Genomic DNA, 21654 nt, shown 5'->3' with positions numbered 1-21654 from the left:
TAAGGATACCAGTCCTATTGGATTAGGGCCCCACCCTTATGACCTCATTTAATCACTTGAAGGCTTTATCTCTCAACTGTTACACTGGGGGGTGAGAGCTTAAACATATGAATGGGGGTTGGGGTTGGATAAAATTCAGTCTATAACATTAAACGCACACACCTGACTGGTACAAAAACAGGACAGGCTTTTGAAGCAGATAAGGATTCAACCCTCACCTCTACAACTTTGTGGTCTTCGGCAGATCAGTTAATCCCTGTGACCCTCACTTCACTTTCCTTACACATATGTGAAATGGGTATGATAGTGCCACATAAGGATGTTGTGAGGATTGGGAAATAAATCTTCCCTGGAAGGAAATGACATGAATTAATGTGGGGATGAAAGTGAAGCTGGTGACTTGGGACCTCACAAAAGACCCGCAGATTCATGTAGTTATCTGCTCTACCAATAATGGGAGAAGTCAAAGGTTAGAGTATGAAACGTGAGATGTGAAAAGAGTTTCAGAGGGAAGTAGCAGGATTGAATTGAATAAGACACAATGGAAAGATATACCATGCTCATGGATGGAAAAATTAACTCTCGATGAACATGATGCAGAAATCCTCAACAAAATATTAGCAAACTGAATTTAAGAATACATTAAAAGGATCATGTTCCATGATCAAGTGAGATTTATTCCAGGGATGCAAGGAGATTCGACGTCTGCAAATCACAATCAACCTGATACACCACAGTAACAAATTAAGGATAAAAATTACGTGATCATTTCAACAGATGCAGGAAAAGCATCTGGCAAAATTCAAGATCTATATATGATAAAACCTCAACAAGGTGTGTCTAGAGTGAACGTACCTCAACATAATAAAGGCCATATATGACAAGCCTGCAGCTAACATCACACTCAAAAATGAAAAGCTGAAAGTAAGATCAGGAACAAGACAAGGATGTCCACTCTACTTTTATTCAACACAGTATTGGAAGTCCTAGCCAGACCAATAATAAAAGGCATCCATATGGGAAAGTAGAAGTAAAACTGTCACTATTTTAAGATGATCTATTATATATAGATAATCCTAAAGACTCCCAACAAAATCTGCTAGAACTAATGAATGATTTTGGTAAAGTTGCAGGATACAAAATCAATATACAAAAATCTGTTGTTTCTATACACTAACAACTATCAGAAAGAAAACAATCCCATTTACAATTGCTTCAAAAACAAAATACCTAGGAACAAAGGAGGTGAAAACTTTCTGAAAACTGCAAGACTTTAATGAAAGAAATTGAATAAGACACAAATGGAAAGATATACCATGCTCATGGATTGAAAGAATTAATATTGTTAAAATGTACATACTACCCAAAGCAATCTATAGATTCAATGCAATCCCTCCCAAGATCCCAACGGCATTTTTCACAGAAATAGAACAAAGCATCTTAAAATAAGTATGAAACCACAAAAGACCCTGAATGGCTAAAGCAATCTTTTTTTTTTTTTTTTTTAAAGATTTTATTTATTTATTTGACAGAGACACAGCAAGAGAGGGAATACAAGCAGAGGGAGTGGGAGAGGGAGAAGCAGCCTTCCCGCAGAGCAGGGAGCCCAATACGGGGCTCAATCCCAGGACCCTGGGATCATGACCTGAGCCGAAGGCAGACGCTTAACGACTGAGCCACCCAGGCGCCCCTAGCTGAAGCAATCTTGAGAAAGAACAAAGTTGGTGGCAACCTGCTCCCTGATTTCAAACTATATTTCAAAGCTGTAGTAATCAAAACAGTATGGTATTGGCATAAAAACATTCTAGGTCAATAGAACACAATAGAGAGCCCAGAAATAAACCCACATATGTATGGTCAACTAAGTTACAACAAAGGAGACAAGAATATACCGTGAGGAAAGGACAGTCTCTTCAATAAATGGTGTTGAGAAAAACCGGACAGCCACACTCAAAAGAATGAAACCAGACTACTATCTTACACCATACACAAAAATTAACTCAAAATGGATTAAAGACTTGAATGTAAGACCTGAAACTACAAAACTCATAGAAGAAAACATTGGCAGTAAGCTCCTTGACACTGGTCTTGTTGATGATTTTTGGATCTGACTCCAAAAGCAAAGGCAACAAAAGCAAAAATAAATGGAACTACATCGAACTAAAAAGCAGAACAGCGGGTGCCTGGGTGGCTCAGTCAGGCATCTGACTCTTGATTTCGGCTTGGGTCATGATCTCAGGATCGTGAGATTGAGCCCTGCGTTGGGCTCCACGCTCAGCAAGGAGTCTGCTTGACATTCTCTCCCTCTCCCTCTGCCCCTCCTCCTGCTCATGGGTGTGTGTGTGCTCTCTAAAATTAAAAAAAAAAAAACAACTTTTTTAAAAAGCTGAACAGTAAAGAAAACCATCAACAAAATGAAAAGGCAACCTATTGAATGAGAAATCTTTGCAAATATTTTATCTGACAATGAGTGAATACCTGAAATATATGAAGAACTCATACAACTCAATAGCAAAAAAAAAAAGAAAGAAAGAAAAAAATATCTGATTTAAAAGTGGACAGGGGCCCCTGGGTGGCTCAGTCTTCGTTAAGCGTCTGCCTTCGGCTCAGGTCATGATCCCAGGGTCCTGGGGTCAAGCCCCGCATTGGGCTCCCTGCTCCATGGGAAACCTGCTTCTCCCTCTCCCACTCCCCCTGTTTGTGTTCCTTCTCTCGCTGTGTCTCTGTCAAATAAACAAAATCTTTAAAAATAAATAAAAAATAAAAGTGGACAGAAAATGGGGTCCCTGGGTGACTAGGTTAAGTGTACAACTCTTTTTATTTATTTATTTATTTATTTATTTATTTATTTATTTATTTATTTGACAGAGAGAGAGCACAGACAGGCAGAGCAGAAGGCAGAGGGAGAGGGAGAAGCAGGCTTCCCACTGTGCAGGGAGCCCGATGCCGGGCTTGATCCCAGGACCCTGGGATCATGGCCTGAGCCGAAGGCAGTGCTTAACCAACTGAGCCACCCAGGCGCCCCAAGTGTCCAACTCTTGATTTCAGCTCAGGTCATGATCTCAGGGTCGTGGGATCGAGCCCTGTGTTGGGCTCCAACGTTGAGCTAGGAGCCTGCTTGAGATTCTCTCTCTCCTTCTCCCCCTGCCCCTCCCCTCTCATTCACACTCTCTCTAATTAAAAAATGGGTAGAGGACCCTAATAGACAATTTTCCAAAGAAGGCATACAGATGGCCAATAGGCACATGAAAAGGTGCTCAAATCACTAATCAGGGAAATGCAAATCAAAACCTTAGAGAGATTTCCACCTTACACCTGTTAGAATGGCTATTCTCAAAAAGACAAGAAGTAACAAGTGTTGGCAAGGATGTGGAGAAAAGAACCCTCGTGTGGGGATGCAAACTGGTGCAGCCACTATGAAGAACAGTATAGAGTTTTCCTCAAAAAATTAAAAATAGAACTCCTGTATGATCCAGCAATTCCACTTCTGGGTTTTTATCCAAAGACAATGAAAACACTAATCTGAAAAGATATATGCACCACCCCCCCATGTTCACCGCAGCATTATTTATAATAGCCAAGATATGGAAACAACCTAAGTGTCCATCGATGGATGAATGGATAAAGAAAATATGGCATATGTATAGAATAGAATACTATTCAGTCATAAAAAGAATGAAATCTTGCCATTTGCAACAACATGGATGGAGCCCTGAGAGGGCATTATGCTAAGTGAAATAAGTTGGACCAAGAGACAAATATTGTATGATCTCATATGTGGAATTAAAAAACAAACAGGGGCACTAGACTAGCTTAGTAGAGCATGTGACTCTTGATCTCAGGGTGCTAAGTTTGAGCCCCACATTGGGTGCAGAGATTACTTAAAAAAATAAAAATAGCCTGGGTGGCTCAGTCAGTTAAGGGTCTGCCTTTGGCCCAGGTCATGATCCCAGGGTCCTGGAATTGAGCCCCGCATTGGGCTCCCCACTCAGCGGGGAGTCTGCTACTCCCTCTGCCCCTCCCCCAGCTCATGCTCTCTCTCTCTCAAATAAATAAAATCTTTAAAAAAAATAAATAAAAACAACAAACAAAAACACCAAGCTCATAGATACAGACAACAGATTGGTGGTTGCCAGGGTGTGGCAAATAGGTGAAAGGGATCAAAACTAGAGTTACAAAATAAACAAGGCAGTCCACCCTTGGGAAGCGTAAAGCCAAGTGAGAATAAACACTAAGTTCCTAGAACACTAAGTTTTGTAAGGTTACTTTTTTTTTCCCTAAAGATTTTAAGTAATCTCTGCACCCACCCAGGGGCTTGAATTTACAACCCTGAGATCAAGAGTTGCATGTTCCCCCATTAAAGTTACATATCTTGAGCTCTTATATGCGAGGTGCCATTCCGAGCACTTTACAATTTAACCTCACAATTCTGTTGGATAGGTACTGTTATTATCTCCATTTCTCTGCTAAAGAAATGGAGATATAAAGAAGTTAAATACCTGGCTAGTAAGTGGCAGAACCTGTTCAATCACATAGTAATTAACTGAGCATTAATGATGGGAGATCTAGGAGGGGCATGAATGAGGGCACTCACACTCTTGCTACAAGTTCCTGGAGACTTTGTGACATCGTGTGGGTTCTGGTCACATTTTCTTTGGCCCTTGGTGAAGTCCCCATCAGTTTAACAGGCAGCATAACCATGAGAAAAACATGTCTTTGGAGTCCACAGGGAGCTGGATTCAAATCCCAGCGTTCCCACTTAACTGGTGAATTTGACCAAGTCAAAGCCTCACTTGCCTAATAGGAATAACAACCGGCTACACTGGGAAGTCATGAGGATTGAGCCATATGGGGGCACCTGGGTGGCTCAGTCCATTAAGGGGGGTGGAGTCTTGATTTCGGTTCAGGTCTTTGTCTCAGGGTCCTGAGTTCAAACCCCTAGATGCGCTCCACCCTTGGCCTGGAGCCTACTTTCAAAAAAAAAAAAAAGTTGAGCCATATGAAATTGCTGTTTCTGGACATCTAAAACGGGGGTCCAGGCTCCTGGGTGGTACAGTCGGTTAAGCGAAGGACTCTTGGTTTCCACTCGGTCATGATCTCAGGGTTGTGGGATCAGCCTGCTTCTCACTCTGCGCTCAGCAGGGAGTCTACTTGGGGTTCTCCCTCTCCCTCTGCCCCTCGTGCTCGTGCTCTATCTAAAATAAACAATTTTTTTTTTAAGGGTGGAATCCACCAAAATAGTTAACGTTCCTCTGTGCTTCTGATTTTTCCAGTCCTAAATTTTTTTTCCTATCCTGCTTAAGGCATAGTACTGCTCAACTGTTTGGGTGGCCCTGGGGACTCAAAATTGCATATTGTTGATCTACCCTGTGGAGGCCAGTCAATTAGCCCCTGGCGGCCTCATGAGATTCGGCAATTCCTACAAGGATCTGGAGCTTCTTTCTAGCCAGTCACAAGCACATCCCTTGGGGGCCAGAGAAGTCAAGAGCCATGACATCTCCGTGCCCTGCCACACACAGACTCAGTGCACTTTCATCCTTCTTTCCACAGCCTGTTTTGCACTTATTTTTCGCTATACGGCGGGCAGTGATGTTGGCTCCATTTTAAAATGTGCAAACTTGAAGGCTAGAGAGAGTCGCGCACCAAATAGTGTTGGAAGTAACGGGGGTTTGACGTTAGATGGATCAGCCCAGGCAATGCCTCTAGTGTCTGACCGGCTCAAAGGCCTTGAACCTCTCCGACCTGTTTCTTTTTCTGGAGAAGGGCGCTTAATATCTCCTTTCCTCATACAGCTCTTTTGGGTTCAACCCAGGTTCTCCAGGGCTCGCCTTTGGGAGCTCGGGATGTGGCGAGTTGACCCACGCGGAGACACTGCGGAGAGCGAGTGCGCGCCGCGGGGGTGGGGGGAAAGGGCTCCGCCCAGCGCGCGCACATGCATAAATATCGGTATTTTCTTCCCACTGGAGCCAGAACTGGCCTCGACATGCCCGGGTTCCGGCCGACTATAAGTACAGCGGTGTATCTCAAAAGCCGGAACTGAAAGTACCCAGACCCAGGCAGTGCGGAACAATTGTGCTATCCCCACGGCAGGCGGGGCCGGAAAGCTTGGACGGATAAGGCGGTAAGGCCCGCGCCTGCGCGTCTCCATCCTTCTCGGAAGAGACCGCCTCCCTCCCTGCCCACGACTCGTAAGCCAAGAGGCGGGGATCTGCGTCGCGGCGGGCCGTCGCCGGAGCATGGCGACCGCGGATTCCAGCGGGTCCGGGGTACGGACGTCTACCCCGGGACCCCGGCCCGGCGGGACCCCGGACTGCGCAGCGGGAGCTGCGGGGCTGCCCTTCGGGCGAAGCGGCAGTGGAGTCTCCCTATTGGGGGAGCGGCCCCCGGCGGTTGTGGAGAAGAGGGGACCGTACATGGTGACGCGCGCGCCTTCCATTCAGGCCAAGCTGCGTGAGTGCGGCCCGATGGGGGGTGTCTCTGCCTGGGCGGGCTACCTGGTCCCCTGGGCAGGCTCCGGAGCCCTGCAGGGGCGACCCCGAAGGGGCAGCTGCAGCCCGCTCGCGTCCCCGAAAATCTGTTCGGAGAGAGGGGGCTCCTGGCGTTTGGGAGACACGGCAGAGTGGGGAAGACCCCGCTGACCCGGGCCCTTTGACTTCCAGAGAAGCACCGGGACCTGGCCAAGGCTGTTCTGCGGAGAAAAGGCATGCTGGGGGCCTCGCCGAACCGCCCTGACTCTTCAGCGAAAAGGTCTCAGCAGGCGCCACCTCTGTGCAAGCAGTTCCCAGAAAAGGCCTTGGTCCTCGGGCTGGGAGACAAGAGCTCTCACGTTTTAAGACCAAGCTAGTGATTCACCTGACGCCAACCCGTCTTTTTCACTATTTTAAAATGGGAAGAGGAATGACCTTTTCTTTTCCTTTAAGGATGTAATGATGTCAAGGAAAGGGCTTTGGAATAACAGTTTTGTCAGTGCATGGGATCATTCTCTGGGAGCAGCACAGTGGCTGGGTTCCCTAGGAGTGAGGATAGAAAGCGGTGTGGGAACAGCCAGTGCTGTATTTCTTTTTCAACAGAATGGTAAACTCTGAGGGCTGGATAGGACCTTATCCAGCGCCTCTTATAGATAAGAGCTCAAACTCAAGAGAGGTGAAGAAGAGATTTGCCCCAGGACTTGCAGTTTTTCTGTTCTCTGGTTAAAGTAAGGTGAAGTGGGGGAGCTTTCGCGTACTCGAAAGAGTAGGTGTTTCCTCAGGAGCAGTAGGGGGAGTGGTGTGGGGAAGTGCATATTCCCAGTGGCTGTAGCCAGATACAGGGCAGGCAGCGGTGGCTGTGTGACAGGTAGAAGGCAAGACAGGAGTACTACAGTCAGTTCTTTTTCCATAAGAGCAAGGACTCTGGCTTTCCCTGTGAAATGTTGCTTTATCTATGCTTGGTCTCTTCCCCATCTCCTCTCAGGTCAGTGAAGTTTAACAAGGGCTATACTGCCCTTAGTCAGAGTCCAGATGAAAACCTGGTGTCCCTCGACTCTGACAGGTGAGTGCTCTCCTGGAGAGTATCCCTTGGGGAGTGACCTGGGTAAAACTGCAGATCTCTTCCAAGACCCTTCATGCATGTTCCAGAGCTGTCTTCTTCAGAGCATTATCCCTTCCCAGGATAGCTTGGTTAGAGGACTCAGGTGATCATGCTGCTCTTCGATTTGGAACACTAACCTTGTGTGGGGGAATCCTCCTCCCCTGTTATATCTTCACTGTTAGTGACAGTGACCCCGTCCCTACTAGAGCCAATAGAACGAGTCAGTGGTACTCATGACAGGTTCTGGGCTTGAGTTCTGTGATGGTCTTTGTCTCACAAGTCCTCCAGACCCCCTTGCATGCTCTCCACCTTGCCATTTGCAGCTGGGCTCCACAGGCACCCCCCTGAACTGACTGTTTTCCTCTTCTCCTAGTGATGGGGAGCTGGAATCCAGATACTCCTCCGGGTATTCCTCTGCAGAGGCAAGTCCAGAGCGCCTTTCTGCACGGGGCCAGGCTGCAGGCAGCGTCACCGCCACTACCAAATGCTTGTCTTGTGCCTGCTGTATGCACGGCACTGTGCCAGACTTCCGGTCTGTTCTCCAATCTTCTATTCTGCCCTGCTCCCCCAGCAGAGGTATAGGTGTCTGAGGAAAGCTGTTGAAAATCCAAGAGACCATAGACCCTTAGGGCTGAAAGGACCTCATAAGTCTTCTAGCGCAGGTGACCACTTAGAAAAGGAATCCTCTTGAAAAATCCCACCTAAGTGTTTACCAGCCTCTGCTTGCTTGAATGCTTCTTGTAACTGGGTACTCACTCCCTCCAAGAAGCCCTGCTGCCTGCCCTTATTCTAACACACACACACACACACACAAATTCCTTCGTCAGGTAGCTCTTAGAGAAGTCTTCCTTATTAATTTGAAATGTCTCCTGCAGGATGGACTCAGTGGTCCTAGGCCTGCCCTCCAATGTCACCCAGTAATTCTAGTGTCCCTTCCTTTGATTGTCTTTTATCTGAGATCAGCATTCCTGTCTCTCCCCTGGCCATTCTCCACCAAGCTTGCTTTCTTCCAGGCCAAACAACTTGTGTTCCTTCAGTTGTTCCATCAATGGGAGCTCAGACTGAGATACCAGTGGGCTGGCCTTTTGCACACATTTCCAGAGTGACGGTCCCAGACGGAGACACAGGGACGGAAAGATCTGTCATGTGTAGCTTACTGCCTTAGATAGAGGCAGAGTGCTGGAGACATGACTGTATGCCACTGGTATTTTTTCCTTGTTCTGGAAACCCTTGGCCACACCCCGAGTGTCTGCCAAAGAGAATAGAAGCAGTTTGTAAATTTTATTCTCCTTGAATATCTGGGTGCCTGAGATTGTTAAAACTAAGAAAAGAAAAATTAGCCAGGAGCCAGAGAAAGTCCTATGCTATTCCCAATCTCCTGTTTCTTCTGCTCAGCGGAACTGGTAAAGCGAGGCTGACAGGTTCCACTTTGCAGGGAGCAAGCTCTGCTGGCATAAAGGCTAACGTGTTTAACCGGCAGTGCGGACAAAGCTGCTCCCCACCCTGTTCCTACATAACTCATCTTCTACCCCATTGTTCTGGTATCGTTGTCCCATATTCTTCAGCCTTTACAGGGACCAGCGGGTCAGGCCATTGACTTTCAAATGTAATGTGGAATCTGATATTTACATCAGATGCCTTAGGATTCTTTAGTGAGAACAGCTCCCCCGGGGGTTAGTGACACTGCAGCCTGGACAGTACTGGCTCGGGCTGCTTGGGGCCCCTCATTGCTGGGTGGGGGCACTTCCTCATGTAGTCCAGTGATGCATGGAGTTGGCCTGAGGGTGGAGCGTGGACAGGAAGCTCTGGTAAGGGAATGTAGGTCTGCCCTTTGGGCAGCAGTTATTTCTGCTTTGCCACCTGGCTTATAGTTCTCTCCTCTTCTGCTCTTAGCAGGTGAACCAGGATGTGAGCCGGCAGCTGCTCCAGGATGGGTATCACCTGGATGAGATTCCAGATGATGAGGACTTGGACCTCATTCCTCCCAAGCCTATGGCCTCTTCAACGTGCTCCTGCTGCTGGTGCTGTCTTGGGGACTCTTCCTCCTGTACCCTCCAGTAGACATAACCCCCTAAGATGGGCCCTGCTCACCATGCCTGCAGAGCCCTGTTGGCCCTTCTTAGGTCACAGAGTGCAGTGGGGACTGCTGTGAGCCCCAGAATCACTGGCGGCACTGACTCTCTGGGAAGGTCAATGACCTGCAGTTATGCCTTACCTGGTGCTTCTCAGGCCAGAGGCCCCCATCTGGGCCATAGGGTGACAGGTGGAATTCTGCAGTTTTCCTCTGCTATTAGAGCAGTTTGGAAAAACCACTTTAATAAGGGCAGGAACAGAGGAATCCTGATGCTTGTGGTGACAGAGTTGGCTAAGGAAATCTTGCAGACATCTTGACTGGTATTTGTCCTGCTCAATGGAGGGAGAAAGAGCTTTTGTGCCCGGGCTATGCTGGACGGTGTTGTATGGAAGCAGAAAATAGCATTTTATGGCTTGCAGCTGGGAGTCTTTGGAAACTAGCTGAACTATTTGGGACCAGTTTAAGAAATTCCATAATGCTCCGTCTTCCTGGCTCCACAATGGGACCCTCAAGAATGCATAAAGCAAGGCCCTTTGGCTCTCTTCCCCTTGCACCTGTTTGGCACTGGCAGGGAATACAGCCCGCTGCTTGATGGCACAGCAGGATCAAGGCTTCCAGAATCCCTGGACCCAGAGCATCCCCAACTGGCTCAAACTGGGTGGGTTTAGTGACTGTGGTCAGCCCACCCCTAGTTAGAGAAAAATTGCTCCACTATGTACATATTTATTTATTTGTCTTTCCTTGTCTTGGTCTTAGCTGGTTCAACACCCAGTCTTTGAGTGTAAAGGTTGGGTGAAGGGACTGGAGTTCGCCCCAGAAGCCTGCAGGTTTGGGTGACCAGCAGAGGGAGCTGCAGGGAGCGGTCAGGTGCCTTCCTATTTAGCTTTTGAAACTTGAGAATAGCGATGGGTGAGAAGTGTATGGCACAGCGGTGTGGGCTGTACATCCTACATGCCAGCATGCCAGCATGCGGGGGAGGGACGTGTGCCAGCTCCCAGGCCCCTGCCTGAGGAGATAATCGCCCATTGCAGAGGGCTTCTCTTCGCTCCAGCATGGGCCTCCCCGCAGATACTGAGGATTGGGCTTTACAGTAAACCTCTGGGGCAACCCCGCCTCAGCCCTCAGTGTGAACACAGCTGAGACAGGCATCATCTCCCCAGTGACCGTGCTAGTTCACCCCACCCCCGACGGTATCTTGCTCTACCAGTCCTCTCTAGAATGGTTTTCAGTGGTTCCTTTTTTTGGCCTCACCTAGAGCCGTGGCGAGGACTGGAGGAGTGTGGACACGGTTCCCAGCCTGAGGGGCGTGGTAGTTAGGGTTGGGGTGTGGGCCCCACATGGGAAGTGCCTGATCTGGTGATTTATTTGATGTCCTGTGGCCTCTAGAGGAATGAGGGATCACATGGACTCTTGTTTTACCCAATGAGGTGACTGGAAGGCTGAGGTCAGTTAAAAAGACCTTGTCAGATGACGAGGGTAATCTGTCAGTGCTTGATTGGCCTCTGTCTTGGTGCTGCTGGCAAATCTAAAAGTTAAGAATATATGACACCCAGGGGGCTGTGGTTAACATTTTAGAATCTAGCAGCATCACAGGAGGGAGATGGGACAGAGGCCACGGGCACCTCAGGTTGGGGTCTGGGGCATCAGGGACGCAGGCTGTTCCAGGAGTGGGACTCTGCAGTGCCACACGGTACCTCACCTGCTGAGCGCTTGGTGCCCATGCCTGCAGGCAGGGAAGACAGAAGAACATCTTCATCCCGAACCCCTCGCCCCTCCACAGAGACTATTTTCAGGCCTTTCTGGTTTCTGCAGAGGTGCCGAAGTGCACATGAAGAGAGGGCACAGATGCGGGGCAGTGTAGAGAGACGGTGGTGGTAGCAGGGAGCCGTGTGGGGCCACATTATGTGTGGGGGAACTGGACAGAATAGCCTGAGCATTTAGCAGCAGCTGTGGGTGAAGGTGGCAGCAGGACCCCAAGACCGAGGCCCCCAGATGGTTGTTACTTTAAGTAAACACTGATCCTGGAGAGGATGTTCCAGAACTGGCTGACTCCGTGCAGAAGGCATTATCTTTATGGGGAAATTTGGAGGAACAGGGCAGCTAGGCAGGGTAGGAATGGTCTGTTGTTTAGGGCGAGAGGTCCCAGGCTAAAATGTCACCAGTAAAGGCATCAAGGTGCCTAGGGCCAAAGTGCCTTAATTCAGAGTGCTAGGTATTCTGCAGGTGACAGTGTCCTGGGGAGAGAGGGGTGTATTCACAGTTAACCTCACAGAGGGGAGTATGTGTATGGTGTTTACACAGTACAGAACTCTTGGCTTAGGCTTCTACAGCTCTGGAAGTTTCTAAGAATAAATACAATCATGCTAGTTGAGCTGTCTCTGTGTTGCAATAGGATTTTAAGCAAGGCCTAGACCACAGCCCTCTGATTCTGAAATGAAACGCCTAACAGCCCCAGCTGTGGCCATTCCTCCTAGGATCTCCCTCTCCCTGCTATTCCCAGTGGGCATCATTTTCAGGCCTGCATCATTGGAGGGAGCACACCTTTGTAGCATTTCTCTTTAGATGGCATTTCTTTTGGCAGACCCTTTGTTTTTCCAGGTCATCTTTTGTTTTTTAGTTGAACAAAATTTGGAGGCCAAAAAAACCGCAGAACAGATTGGCCAGAACTTTTTTGAAGGTAGTTTCCTGGATTTCCCTTGTGCAGGGGGTCTAGAATGGGCAGCAGCCCGGAAAGATCCTTTTGTGCCAGTCTAAACCCTTACTCCACAGGAAGGAGTGAACAGCCTGCGGCTCTGCTTAGTCTGGGGTGACAGGATCTCAGACAGCTGTGCCGCCTCCTGCAGAGGGTAGGCACAGGGCGAGGAGATGTCCTATATACTTTCTGCCATTTTAGAAAATGTAGCTAGGTTTCTCTTCACAACACAAATGGGGTCGTCCTGTCCCCGAATCCCCGTATGTATAATGACTGAACGTGTTCTAAAGAAGTGGCTGACAGACTTTCTCTGTGAAGGGCCAGTGCATCTGTAACATTTTGCCACTGCAGCCCGAAAGCTGCGGGACAGAATGTAAATGATGGCTGTGGCTCGATCCAGCCTGCTGGCCTTAGCTTGCTGATCCCTGCCCTGAGGCCACCTGAGAACACTTAGGAATCTTGCCCTGACTACCTGTCTTTAGATTCACCTTCCACATCTGTAGGACCCGAGGTCAGCCTCCAAGCTCCGCGCTACAGCTGAGGCTGGCTGCCCCTCCCGTATGTTCCTATAAAAGGCTCCATACAGACCCACCCCGGGGAGCCGTTGGAAGCAGCAATTAAAGCAAAAACTGACATCCAGGAAGGGCTCGATCAGCCCACTTTCAAGGACTGGAACGCTGAAGGCTGACTGCTCTCCCTCATAGCCCAACACAAGTGACCTTTAATTGCTTTGACAGAGCCAGAGGGTGACAATGAGTAACATTAGTCCACAGGCCTACTCTTTCCCCCTCTGCAGCTGAGGAAATGGGCAGTCCCAGGGACAGAACGCTGTTCGTAGAAATTACCTACCCTCTTGCTGTGAGTGATGCTGAGCTAATCACAGATTTTTACCAGCCTGCCTAATGCTGTCAGCTGGAACGGAGCTGCCGCCTCCTGCCTTGAGGAGAGCCTGGCTCAGGTATGGTGAGGATACGAGGGGAGTGTCAGGTCTTAGTCCTCACCAGGGTCCTCCTCCCTAGAGAAAGATGGTTTGTCCGAGGCTTGCTCTGGAGTCACAACCTTCAAGCTCACTACTCTACCCCCGCTCTTCCAGGGCATACTCAAGTCTAGAGTAGGGATGGGGTTGGAGCTGGGCCTGAGAAGAGGCTGGCCAGGATTCAGGGTAACTGTCAGAGGAGAGCCAGGAAGGCTATGGTCTCTACAGCAGGCAGCAGGCACGGAACATCAGTAGGTCATCGGGCGCAGTGAGCTTCAGTGAGACGCTCTCATTGGCCCCAATGAAAAGCACCCCACCACGCTGCAGGGGGATCGGCGTCTGGGCTGTAGGACTGCTGGCTGTCACTCTCCCCTGGACCACCAGGACGATGCTGGCAGAGTCCACTGCCAAGACCTTGTATTCAGTGATGGAGCCAGGGACCTGGGCAGAAAGAAACAACAGGATGATGCAGCTCGTTTTCTGTGCCTGTCCGCTCACGGGGGAGCCAGGACAAACTCAGGGGCAGCGAGAGGGAGAGCTCGCCCACCTTCTCCCCCACTGCTCAGGCTCCCGTCAGCATGGAGGCCCATGTCTGGTCCCTGGTACAAAGAGGAATGGGTAGGCCCCGCAGCTGCGGCTGTGGCATGTGTAGGCCCCCCCACCCCGCCACCTCCTTTAAGTGTGCGTAAAAGAAAGGGAACCGAGCTCCAGGTGTACTCCACATTGTGGCCCTTGCCAGGCTTTTTCCTGCCATACGAAAGACACCCACCACCACAGCCGCCACCACCCCCACTCACCTCCATCCTCATGACAGTGAAGTCTGGCACGGGAGGGTCATAGATAGAGAGGTAGGGGTCTTCCAGGCTCCGTGTTGGAAGAAAGAGCCTGTCCTTGCTGGGGATATAGCTGAGCATTTCACACAGGGTTGGCACATCGATGAACTTGGGTGTCAGGCCAGCACGAACGGTGTTGTCTGAACACGCCATGCACTCCACACAGTCTGGGGACAGACAGATGTCATGTGCTAACCTGATGAAGGATGTCTTGGAGTTTGGCTCACCAGGGCTGGGCCTCCTAACCCGAGGGCCATGAACCCCCTGCAGAGTTAGGCAAAAATGTGTGAAATGCATAATCTGGGAGAATGGGCTAAGAGATACCAAAAACAGGTGGCAGGTCACCCACTTTTGTCAGGGGGTGTCTTGTTAGCCACTGGGGGAGCCCCAACCCTCCCCAGACTTTATTCTACCACAGAATCCTGTCCGTGAGTGGATAAATAGCCAACAGTCAAAATGTGACACCTTTCTGTGGCAATGTATTTTCTCACAAAAATTTCTGGATAGATAGGACAGACAGGCAAAGGTAGTGTGAGGCAGGGGAGAGAACAACAGCCTTGCTCCAGTGTAGCCTGGGTTCAGACTGTTCCCACACACGCAGACAGGGGAGCGTGAGAGTACCGTGACCTCACAGGGTCCCTGTGAAGATTCAAGCAGTGTCTAACACTAAGCTGGCATTCTTCATCCCTACTGGCCACTACCCGGCCCACCCCAGGAACCCTGGGAGGTCAGAGCTGGTGGGACCTTAAAGGTCTCTCTTTGACCCCTCCCCCTTTTATCTAGATGAGGAAGCAAGGCTTGGTAATGGGGCTCACTGTTAAAATGTGGCTCACCTTGGGGTACCTGGCTACCTCAGTCAGAGGAGCATGCGACTCTTGTTGATCTTGAGGTTGTGAGTTCAAGCCCCACACTGGTTACAGAGATTACTTAAAATCTTAAAAAAAAAAAACCAACAACAACAAAAAAACGTGGCTCACCTCCTTTCAGGTAGGCATGGGGCACATTAGCCTCCAGAAACATGGCCTCTCCCGGCTTCAGGACGAGCAGGTTCAGGAAGTAGATGGCAAAGCATCCAATATCACCTGGATACTGCTGGTGCAGCTGCAGTAAGAGCTCCCCATAGATGTCTTCCATGTTGTTTCCAGCAGCCACTGAGGGTCACAGAGCAGCCCAAGGCCACTTAGGAACACACTCAGTGGTGTTCACAGCCCCACCTTGGCCAGCAAGTCGTGGGCAAATCCCTGCCCCCAGGAATCCAGAAACGGGTAGGTGTGTTCTCCTAGCCACAACCCCACCCTTTGGGGGCCAGCCTTCCTTGATCTTCCAGCCCATACAGATGCCATTTTCCCCATTCTGATTGTCTATGTGCCCAGCATTATTCCAGCCACTAAAAGGGCTAAAGTTTGGGGCCAGATAATCCTTTGTTGTGGGGGCTGTCCTGTGTACTGTAGGATGTTTAGCAGCATCTTTGGCCTCCACCCAAAAGATAGCACCCCCAACCCATGTTTGGAAACAAAAAATGTCTCTTTAGACAACTGCCAGTGTCCCCTGGTTGAGAACCACTGCTGTAGAGCTCAATCTATTTAGGGGATAACCCAAGAGTTCCATATGGGGTGACCAACTGTCCCAGACAGCCCAGGCCCTTCCCTTTTTTAGCCCTGAAAGTACTGTGTCTCAGAAAATCATTAAGTCCCAGGCAAACCGAGTTGGTTGGTCACCCCAGAGAGCAAGAGGCAGAATACGCCCAGGACCAAAAATGTGTCCTCAGCCTGGGCTAGAGTAGTGGGGGAAGGCTTTGGAAATTAGGGGAGGGCAGGGTGGTGAGCTCAGATTTCTTGAGTGTGCAGAGAAGAGGGGAGGGCATGAGTAAGTGAAAGCTGAATGTGTCAGTGCCAAAGTGAAGAAACCAGCTGGTCTGGATTGGAGGGTGGTTCTGAGTCTTCGTACAAAGACGTGAATACCCGCTCTGTGCTAAGTAAGCACTGGGAACATAAAGGTCAAAGAGCCAGGTCCGTGGCCTGGAGAAAACCCCGGTTTTCACAAGTGTGCATGGGATGATATAGACTCACAGGTGCTAAAGGCTCTACCTCACTTAGGAACAGGGGGTTCTGGGAACTCCCGGCAAGAGTAATCTGTTCTGTCAAGAGTGCAAGAAGCCCCAAAGGGGAGGCATGCAAGCAGAGACAACACCAAAAACTAAACAAAAAAAAAAAAAAAACAAAGAAAACAAAGGATATGCTTGGATAAAATAATTCTCTGTGGCTCAGAGGTAGCAGGGGAAATGTGCAGAGAGAGAACCAGAAGAGCTCCAGGGTCTCCTAGAGAAGGGGCTGGGGCCTCATCACATGTGCCCCGTAAGCTCATACCCGGAGTCCATTCTGCCTTGTTTTATACTGCTTGTACTGACCTCCCAACCCAAATGTGACAACCACACCCATCACAGTCATTTCCTGAACTCTCCTTAGTTAGCACAAGGTGGGGCACAGAGCAGGTATTTAAGGAAACGTGTGTGTGTGTGTGTGTGTGTGTGTGTATTAACAAAAAAAAGGGCGGGGAGATCTACTGATTCAAAGTTCTGGGCTTCTGGGCTTCAGGCCTTTTGAGAAAAGGAGATGAGGATCCCCTTATCCTCTTCCTGCTCTCTAGGCCAGAAGTACAAATCCATTCATGGGGAGCAACTGTAGGGCTGGGGAAGTCTCAGAACGCCTAGGTGGAAGACCTCCTAATAGTCGTCCAGGCCCATCTGTCTCCAGCCCTCTAGAGAAAAGAGCCAGTTAGGAAGCAGCACTCAACCTAGGGCCCTGCTCCACAAGACAGAAAGAAATGCTCAGTTGCTAATAGGCCATCGAAGTCATCTAAGGGCCCCTTTTGGTGTTCCACCTGCGCCAACGGGTTGAGAAGCCTGTCCTCACGGACTAGTGTCTGTGCCGGGGCAAAAGGCAGGACAGGGCGCTGCACCCAGGCGCACAACACCCACCTTGCTGGGAGACCCGCTTCACCAACAGGTTGAGCTGCTCCACCACCACCTTCTTCTCACTCTTCATCAGGTGGGAGAAACAGCTCTGCAGAGCAGAGGCCACAGACTGGGAGTCACTGTTCATGCTCTGCTTCAGCTGTGTTGCTGCATTATCTCCAATCAGAAACCGGAACTCAGGCACCTCTGCAGGAAGGCCAGGCCAGGGCCCATATCAGGAATGGCAAGATGGAACCCAAAGAAGCTCCTCCCCTAACCAAGGAGCCAGGCAATGCTGAGCAAACTCTGAGGTGAAAACCAACTGCTCACCACCAGCCTCAGCAACCACACCTGGACCTGGTCTCACAGGCCCGCCCCAGTGGCTTCAAGAATTCATCAGGCCAACCAGCCCCCCAGTTCTGTGACACTTAGCCTCTGTTCTCTGCCACTGCTCCAGCTCTGCCTGGGGTTGCCCATGCATCGTAGGCCCAATATGCATGTTCTCAGCATTGTGCCCAACCTTACTTGTCAGAAACGTCACAATTTCCTCAATGGGCCGGAAACCACATAAACCCTGGAAGGAGGTGAGGGCAATGGCCATCTCTGGCTTATGGTTGGCATCGGGATAGTGCTGTGGAGCCTGGAGGTGCAGTTTCTCTGCCAGCTCCTGTGGGACGGCCAGGCGAAGAGGAGGATGGTCAAAGTGCAGTCACCACCTACCAGGCTAGTAGGACACCAGTCCCACCCGGCCCTCGCTCTCTCCCCTCCCCAGTCGCCAGACAGCAGTGGCTTCATACTTTTGGCAATGAGCCCATTCAGGGCATAATGCAGAAACTCAGGGTTTAGCCAACCCAGGGCAGGAACACAGGCCAAACCTGGGGGAGACTTTAAGAGGCCTGGACTGGGGATCAGGAAGCCCAAACACCAAACCAAGCTCGGACACGAACAAGCTGTGTGACTTTGGCCACATCCCTGTCTTCTCTGGGTCTTACTCTGCCTTCTAGAAATGAGAAGTTTGGACAGACAAATGCCTAGGAGCTGAGGCAACAGCTACGATGCCTGCTCTGCTCTGGAAGGTGAACTCTCCCAGAGAGCCAGCGGGGGAAACAGTAGATAGGAGTAGTCCTGGGCTGGATGAGGGGAACCCAGGAGAAGCTCCTTTGGCACAGACTGGTCAGCTGTCCACTGAGATTTGGCTGCCAGCATGTGTCACCAGCATCTAGCCTTCCTGAGCTAAATTGGGAGTTGTCAGGCCTGGATTTAGTTTTGGGCTGGAGCGCGGCGTGGGTGGGGTAAAAAGCAGCAGTAAAAGTAGTGGGAGAGCCTTGACATGAGTTCTTCTGTACTTTGACCTCTCCATCCCACTCTGATCCTGTACCTTGTTAGGGTGTGCCTGGATGGACAGGGCCGTTTCAACCGAGAGCACTTTGAAGAGGAAGGGCAGCTTGCCATTAAAGGTGTCCTTGACCTTTGAGCCCAAGCAGTCCTGGTTCTCGGCAATCCACTGGCCTAGGGTCTTCTGTGAGATGCGATTGTCAAGGATCTTGGCATCTCCCCGGGGGTGGGACCCCATCCACAACTGGAAAAACAGGGAACTTGGGAGGGAAAGAAGAACCGGGCGCCACCAGCCTGAATCCTGAGATGGGCCTCTCAGGCCTGGGTATAAATGCTCATGCCATCACAGACATACAGGAAGGCAGCAGACCCCAGAACACTAGTAGTCTGGAGACCCACTTCAGGCTCTGCCTCCAGCCAGCTGTGGAGGCCTGGGCTAGTTATTTCTGGTCACTTGGTCTCGATTTTCTCATCTGTCCAATGAGAATGACACCTGCACTGTCAAGGTCACTAAAAAGCTCTCTCAAATGGCTCTGAGAAGAGTTAACATTCACTTATTCCAATCTCAGAAGTAGAGGCCTTGCTATGCTTTGGCTTTATCTCACCTAAATGGGCAGGAAAAATACATATATTAGGCTATTAAAATGTAAAAGCTAGTCAAAGTAAAAGTTTTAGTTGTCAAAGAGGGTTGAATTAGGGGCGCCTGGGTGGCTCGGTCGTTAAGTGTCTGCCTTCAGCTCAGGTCATGATCCCAGGGTCCTGGGATCGAGCCCCGCATTGGGCTCCCTGGTCGGCAGGAAACCTGCTTCTCCCTCTCCCACTCCCCCTGCTTGTGTTCCCTCTCTAGCTGTCTCTCTCTCTGTCAAATAAGTAAATAAAATCTTAAAAAAATTAAAAAAGGGTTGAATTAAAATTCAGTAAATGCTGAGAGTTCTTGGGGGTAAAGAGGGTACCGGAAATCCCAGCCTAGTATGACAAAAGCTCTCTTCTTTCAGTGCTACCATCTGGATTCATCACCTGATGGGATCTGAAGAGCCAAGAGGGCCTCCTCCCTCTTTGCGGCCTCCCTCTCCCAGCTGATCCACAGGACTTGCCCCAGGCCCTCTGAGTGGAGGAATCTTTTCCTCTCACCTGCTGTTAAAGTGAAATGCAGGGGCGCCTGGGTGGCTCAGCCTGTTGAGCATCTGTCTTCGCCTGGGATGGAGCCCCGTGTTGGGCTCCCTACTCAGCGGGGAGTCTGCTTCTCTCCCTCTGCCTCTCCCCCCAACTCTTGCTCTCTCTCGCTCTGCGCTAATAAATAAATAAAGTCTTTAAAAAATATATAAAATGAAATCCAACCCAGGTCTCACCTCTGCATATGGCTTGTCTTCTGAGATCCGGGCCTGTGGGTCACTGCTGGCCAGCAGCCGAGCCACTTCACTGTTGGAACCCATCTTCCCCCAGGCATAGTGCTGCACCGCACAGGAAAGTGGGAATACTGGGAGCAGGGGGGCAGAGACCGTGGGTCAGCTTCCACTCCACTCCTGAGGCCTGACCCTACAGTCTTGGGAAAACTAGACACGAGCTGAGGGTTCTGTCTGGGGGACGAAGTCAAATAAGTAGTATGTAGGTTGTTGAGACAGTTCTCCGCAGGCCTCGATATTCCCATCTGTAAAGCGGGCAGTAAGGCTTCTCCGTAGACGTGAGGGAGATAGTTGCGTGGAGGGACGGGGAGGGAGCGGGAGGAACCTATTACACGACACCCCGTCTCGAAGGGATCCACGCGTGGCTCCTCCCCTCAAGACCCTCCTGCGAGCGCTGAAAAAACGGCTCAATCCCCATCGCAGGTGCCCCCTCCTCTGTCCAGAGCCCATCTGTCTTTCCGCGGAGTCGCAAGCCTGGGTCCCACCTGGCATATCAGGTCGGGAAGGGTCCCCGCGACGCGACCCACCCCCACCTTCCTCGGCCCCCAGGCGACAGCCCACCTTGCTGAACGGCCATCCTCCCGGTACCGGATCAGGCTTCTGGCTCGTACGCCCTTCCCGGCAGCACCCGCGGCCCCTCTGCTCCCAGAGCTTCATGGGAAATGTAGTTCCTCCAGCGCCTCCTTGGAGGCCGGTGCGCCTTGTGCCGACACTCCTCGGACTCTTCATGCCTCTGCCACCCTCCAGCTGTCACGAGGAGCCTCCAGCAGCCCAGAGACTTCCGGCCCGCAACCCTGGGTCTCAGTATTCATTCGTTCGTTCCTTTACGGGACAGAGATTTACCGAGCACTGGCAAAATGCCGCGGGCTGGCGATACATCCGAGAACAAGATCACTTTGCCTTTATAGAGCGTACATTCTGGTGAAGGGAACACGGGCAAATAAGTATAATAAATAAGTAAATCATATAGTATGTTGGAAGATAAGTTCCACGAAAAGTAAGGGTGGGTGGGTGGGAGTGGGAAGCAGTTTGCCGAATTTTAAATGTCTCGGTAAGTCTCATCGAGGAGGGGAGGCTTGAGCACAGACTTGGAGGTGAGGAGGAATGTTCTGGCAGAAGAAATAGTTTGAGCAAAGACACTACGGTGGGAACGTGGGAATGTGTTTGTCCTATTCTGGAGTAAATAGCAGAGAGGACGATGTGGCTGGAGCAGAGTGAGCGTGTGTGTGGAGGCGGGGTACACATGAGGTGGTCAGAGAGGAAAGGCAGTGGGCAGAACTTTGCAGGCTATTGTGAGAACTTCAGCTTTTACTGAGTAGCTCAGTCAGTAGCAAAGAATTGCTGTGATCTTTTTTTTTAATTTTTTAAAATATTTTATTTATTTGTTTATTTGACAGAGAGAGACAGCGAGAAAGGGAACACAAGCAGGGAGAGTGGGAGAGGGAGAAGCAGGCCTCCCGCCAAGCAGGGAGCCCAATGCCGATGCGGGACTCCCTGTGATCATGACCTGAGCCGAAGGCAGATGCTTAACCACTGAGCCACCCCGGCGCCTCAGAATTGCTGTGATCTAAGTAGGGACTCACTGATGCTTGATGATGGCAAATGTCACATGTAAGGCCCTTAACCACCTCAGCTTCAGTTTCTTCCTCTATAAAATGGAGATAACAATGTCAGCCTGACAGGTGTGTGGGAGAGTGAGATGGGATGGTGTGAGGTGCAGGAAGGCAGTCAGTGCTCGGTGCTCCTCTGATCCTCCCTGCCCTAAGTACTGCAGACACAAACCCAGTCGCTCCTCCAGGCTGAGCTGCTCACATGTCAC

At 50.3% G+C, this 21654-nt stretch overlaps 2 protein-coding genes across 7 annotated transcripts; one reads left to right on the top strand and one right to left on the bottom strand.

The window, feature by feature from the left end:
* The first annotated feature begins 6207 nt into the window (after positions 1–6207).
* Positions 6208–12524, top strand: FAM219B (family with sequence similarity 219 member B). 4 transcript variants are annotated; one of them, XM_032417621.1, is made up of 5 exons: positions 6208–6450; positions 6660–6747; positions 7453–7530; positions 7943–7991; positions 9466–12524. In XM_032417621.1, exons 1-5 carry the CDS (start codon positions 6237–6239, stop codon positions 9628–9630), a joined length of 594 nt encoding a protein of 197 aa, XP_032273512.1. In that variant the 5' UTR covers positions 6208–6236; the 3' UTR covers positions 9631–12524. The 4 variants fall into 4 exon arrangements, with proteins under 4 accessions (XP_032273512.1, XP_032273511.1, XP_032273513.1 ...); XM_032417620.1 differs by having other exon boundaries at positions 9463–12512; XM_032417622.1 differs by having other exon boundaries at positions 7943–8101; positions 9463–9551.
* Positions 12525–12995: 471 nt separating this feature from the next.
* Positions 12996–20466, bottom strand: MPI (mannose phosphate isomerase). 3 transcript variants are annotated; one of them, XM_032417615.1, is made up of 8 exons: positions 20397–20466; positions 19782–19909; positions 18476–18676; positions 17623–17764; positions 17122–17304; positions 15122–15295; positions 14109–14311; positions 12996–13752 (listed from the first exon to the last, which is right to left on the bottom strand). In XM_032417615.1, exons 1-8 carry the CDS (start codon positions 20410–20412, stop codon positions 13534–13536), a joined length of 1266 nt encoding a protein of 421 aa, XP_032273506.1. In that variant the 5' UTR covers positions 20413–20466; the 3' UTR covers positions 12996–13533. The 3 variants fall into 3 exon arrangements, with proteins under 3 accessions (XP_032273506.1, XP_032273507.1, XP_032273509.1); XM_032417616.1 differs by having other exon boundaries at positions 19782–20009; positions 20397–20457; XM_032417618.1 differs by having other exon boundaries at positions 19782–20005; positions 20397–20418.
* Between the last annotated feature and the right edge of the window lie 1188 nt (positions 20467–21654).

The sequence above is a fragment of the Phoca vitulina genome, unplaced genomic scaffold (genome assembly GCF_004348235.1).
Source record: "Phoca vitulina isolate PV1807 unplaced genomic scaffold, GSC_HSeal_1.0 scaffold20, whole genome shotgun sequence".
NCBI lineage: Eukaryota > Metazoa > Chordata > Mammalia > Carnivora > Phocidae > Phoca > Phoca vitulina.
Note: the sequence above shows the minus strand (reverse complement) of the source record. Positions and strands in the feature narration are given on the sequence as shown.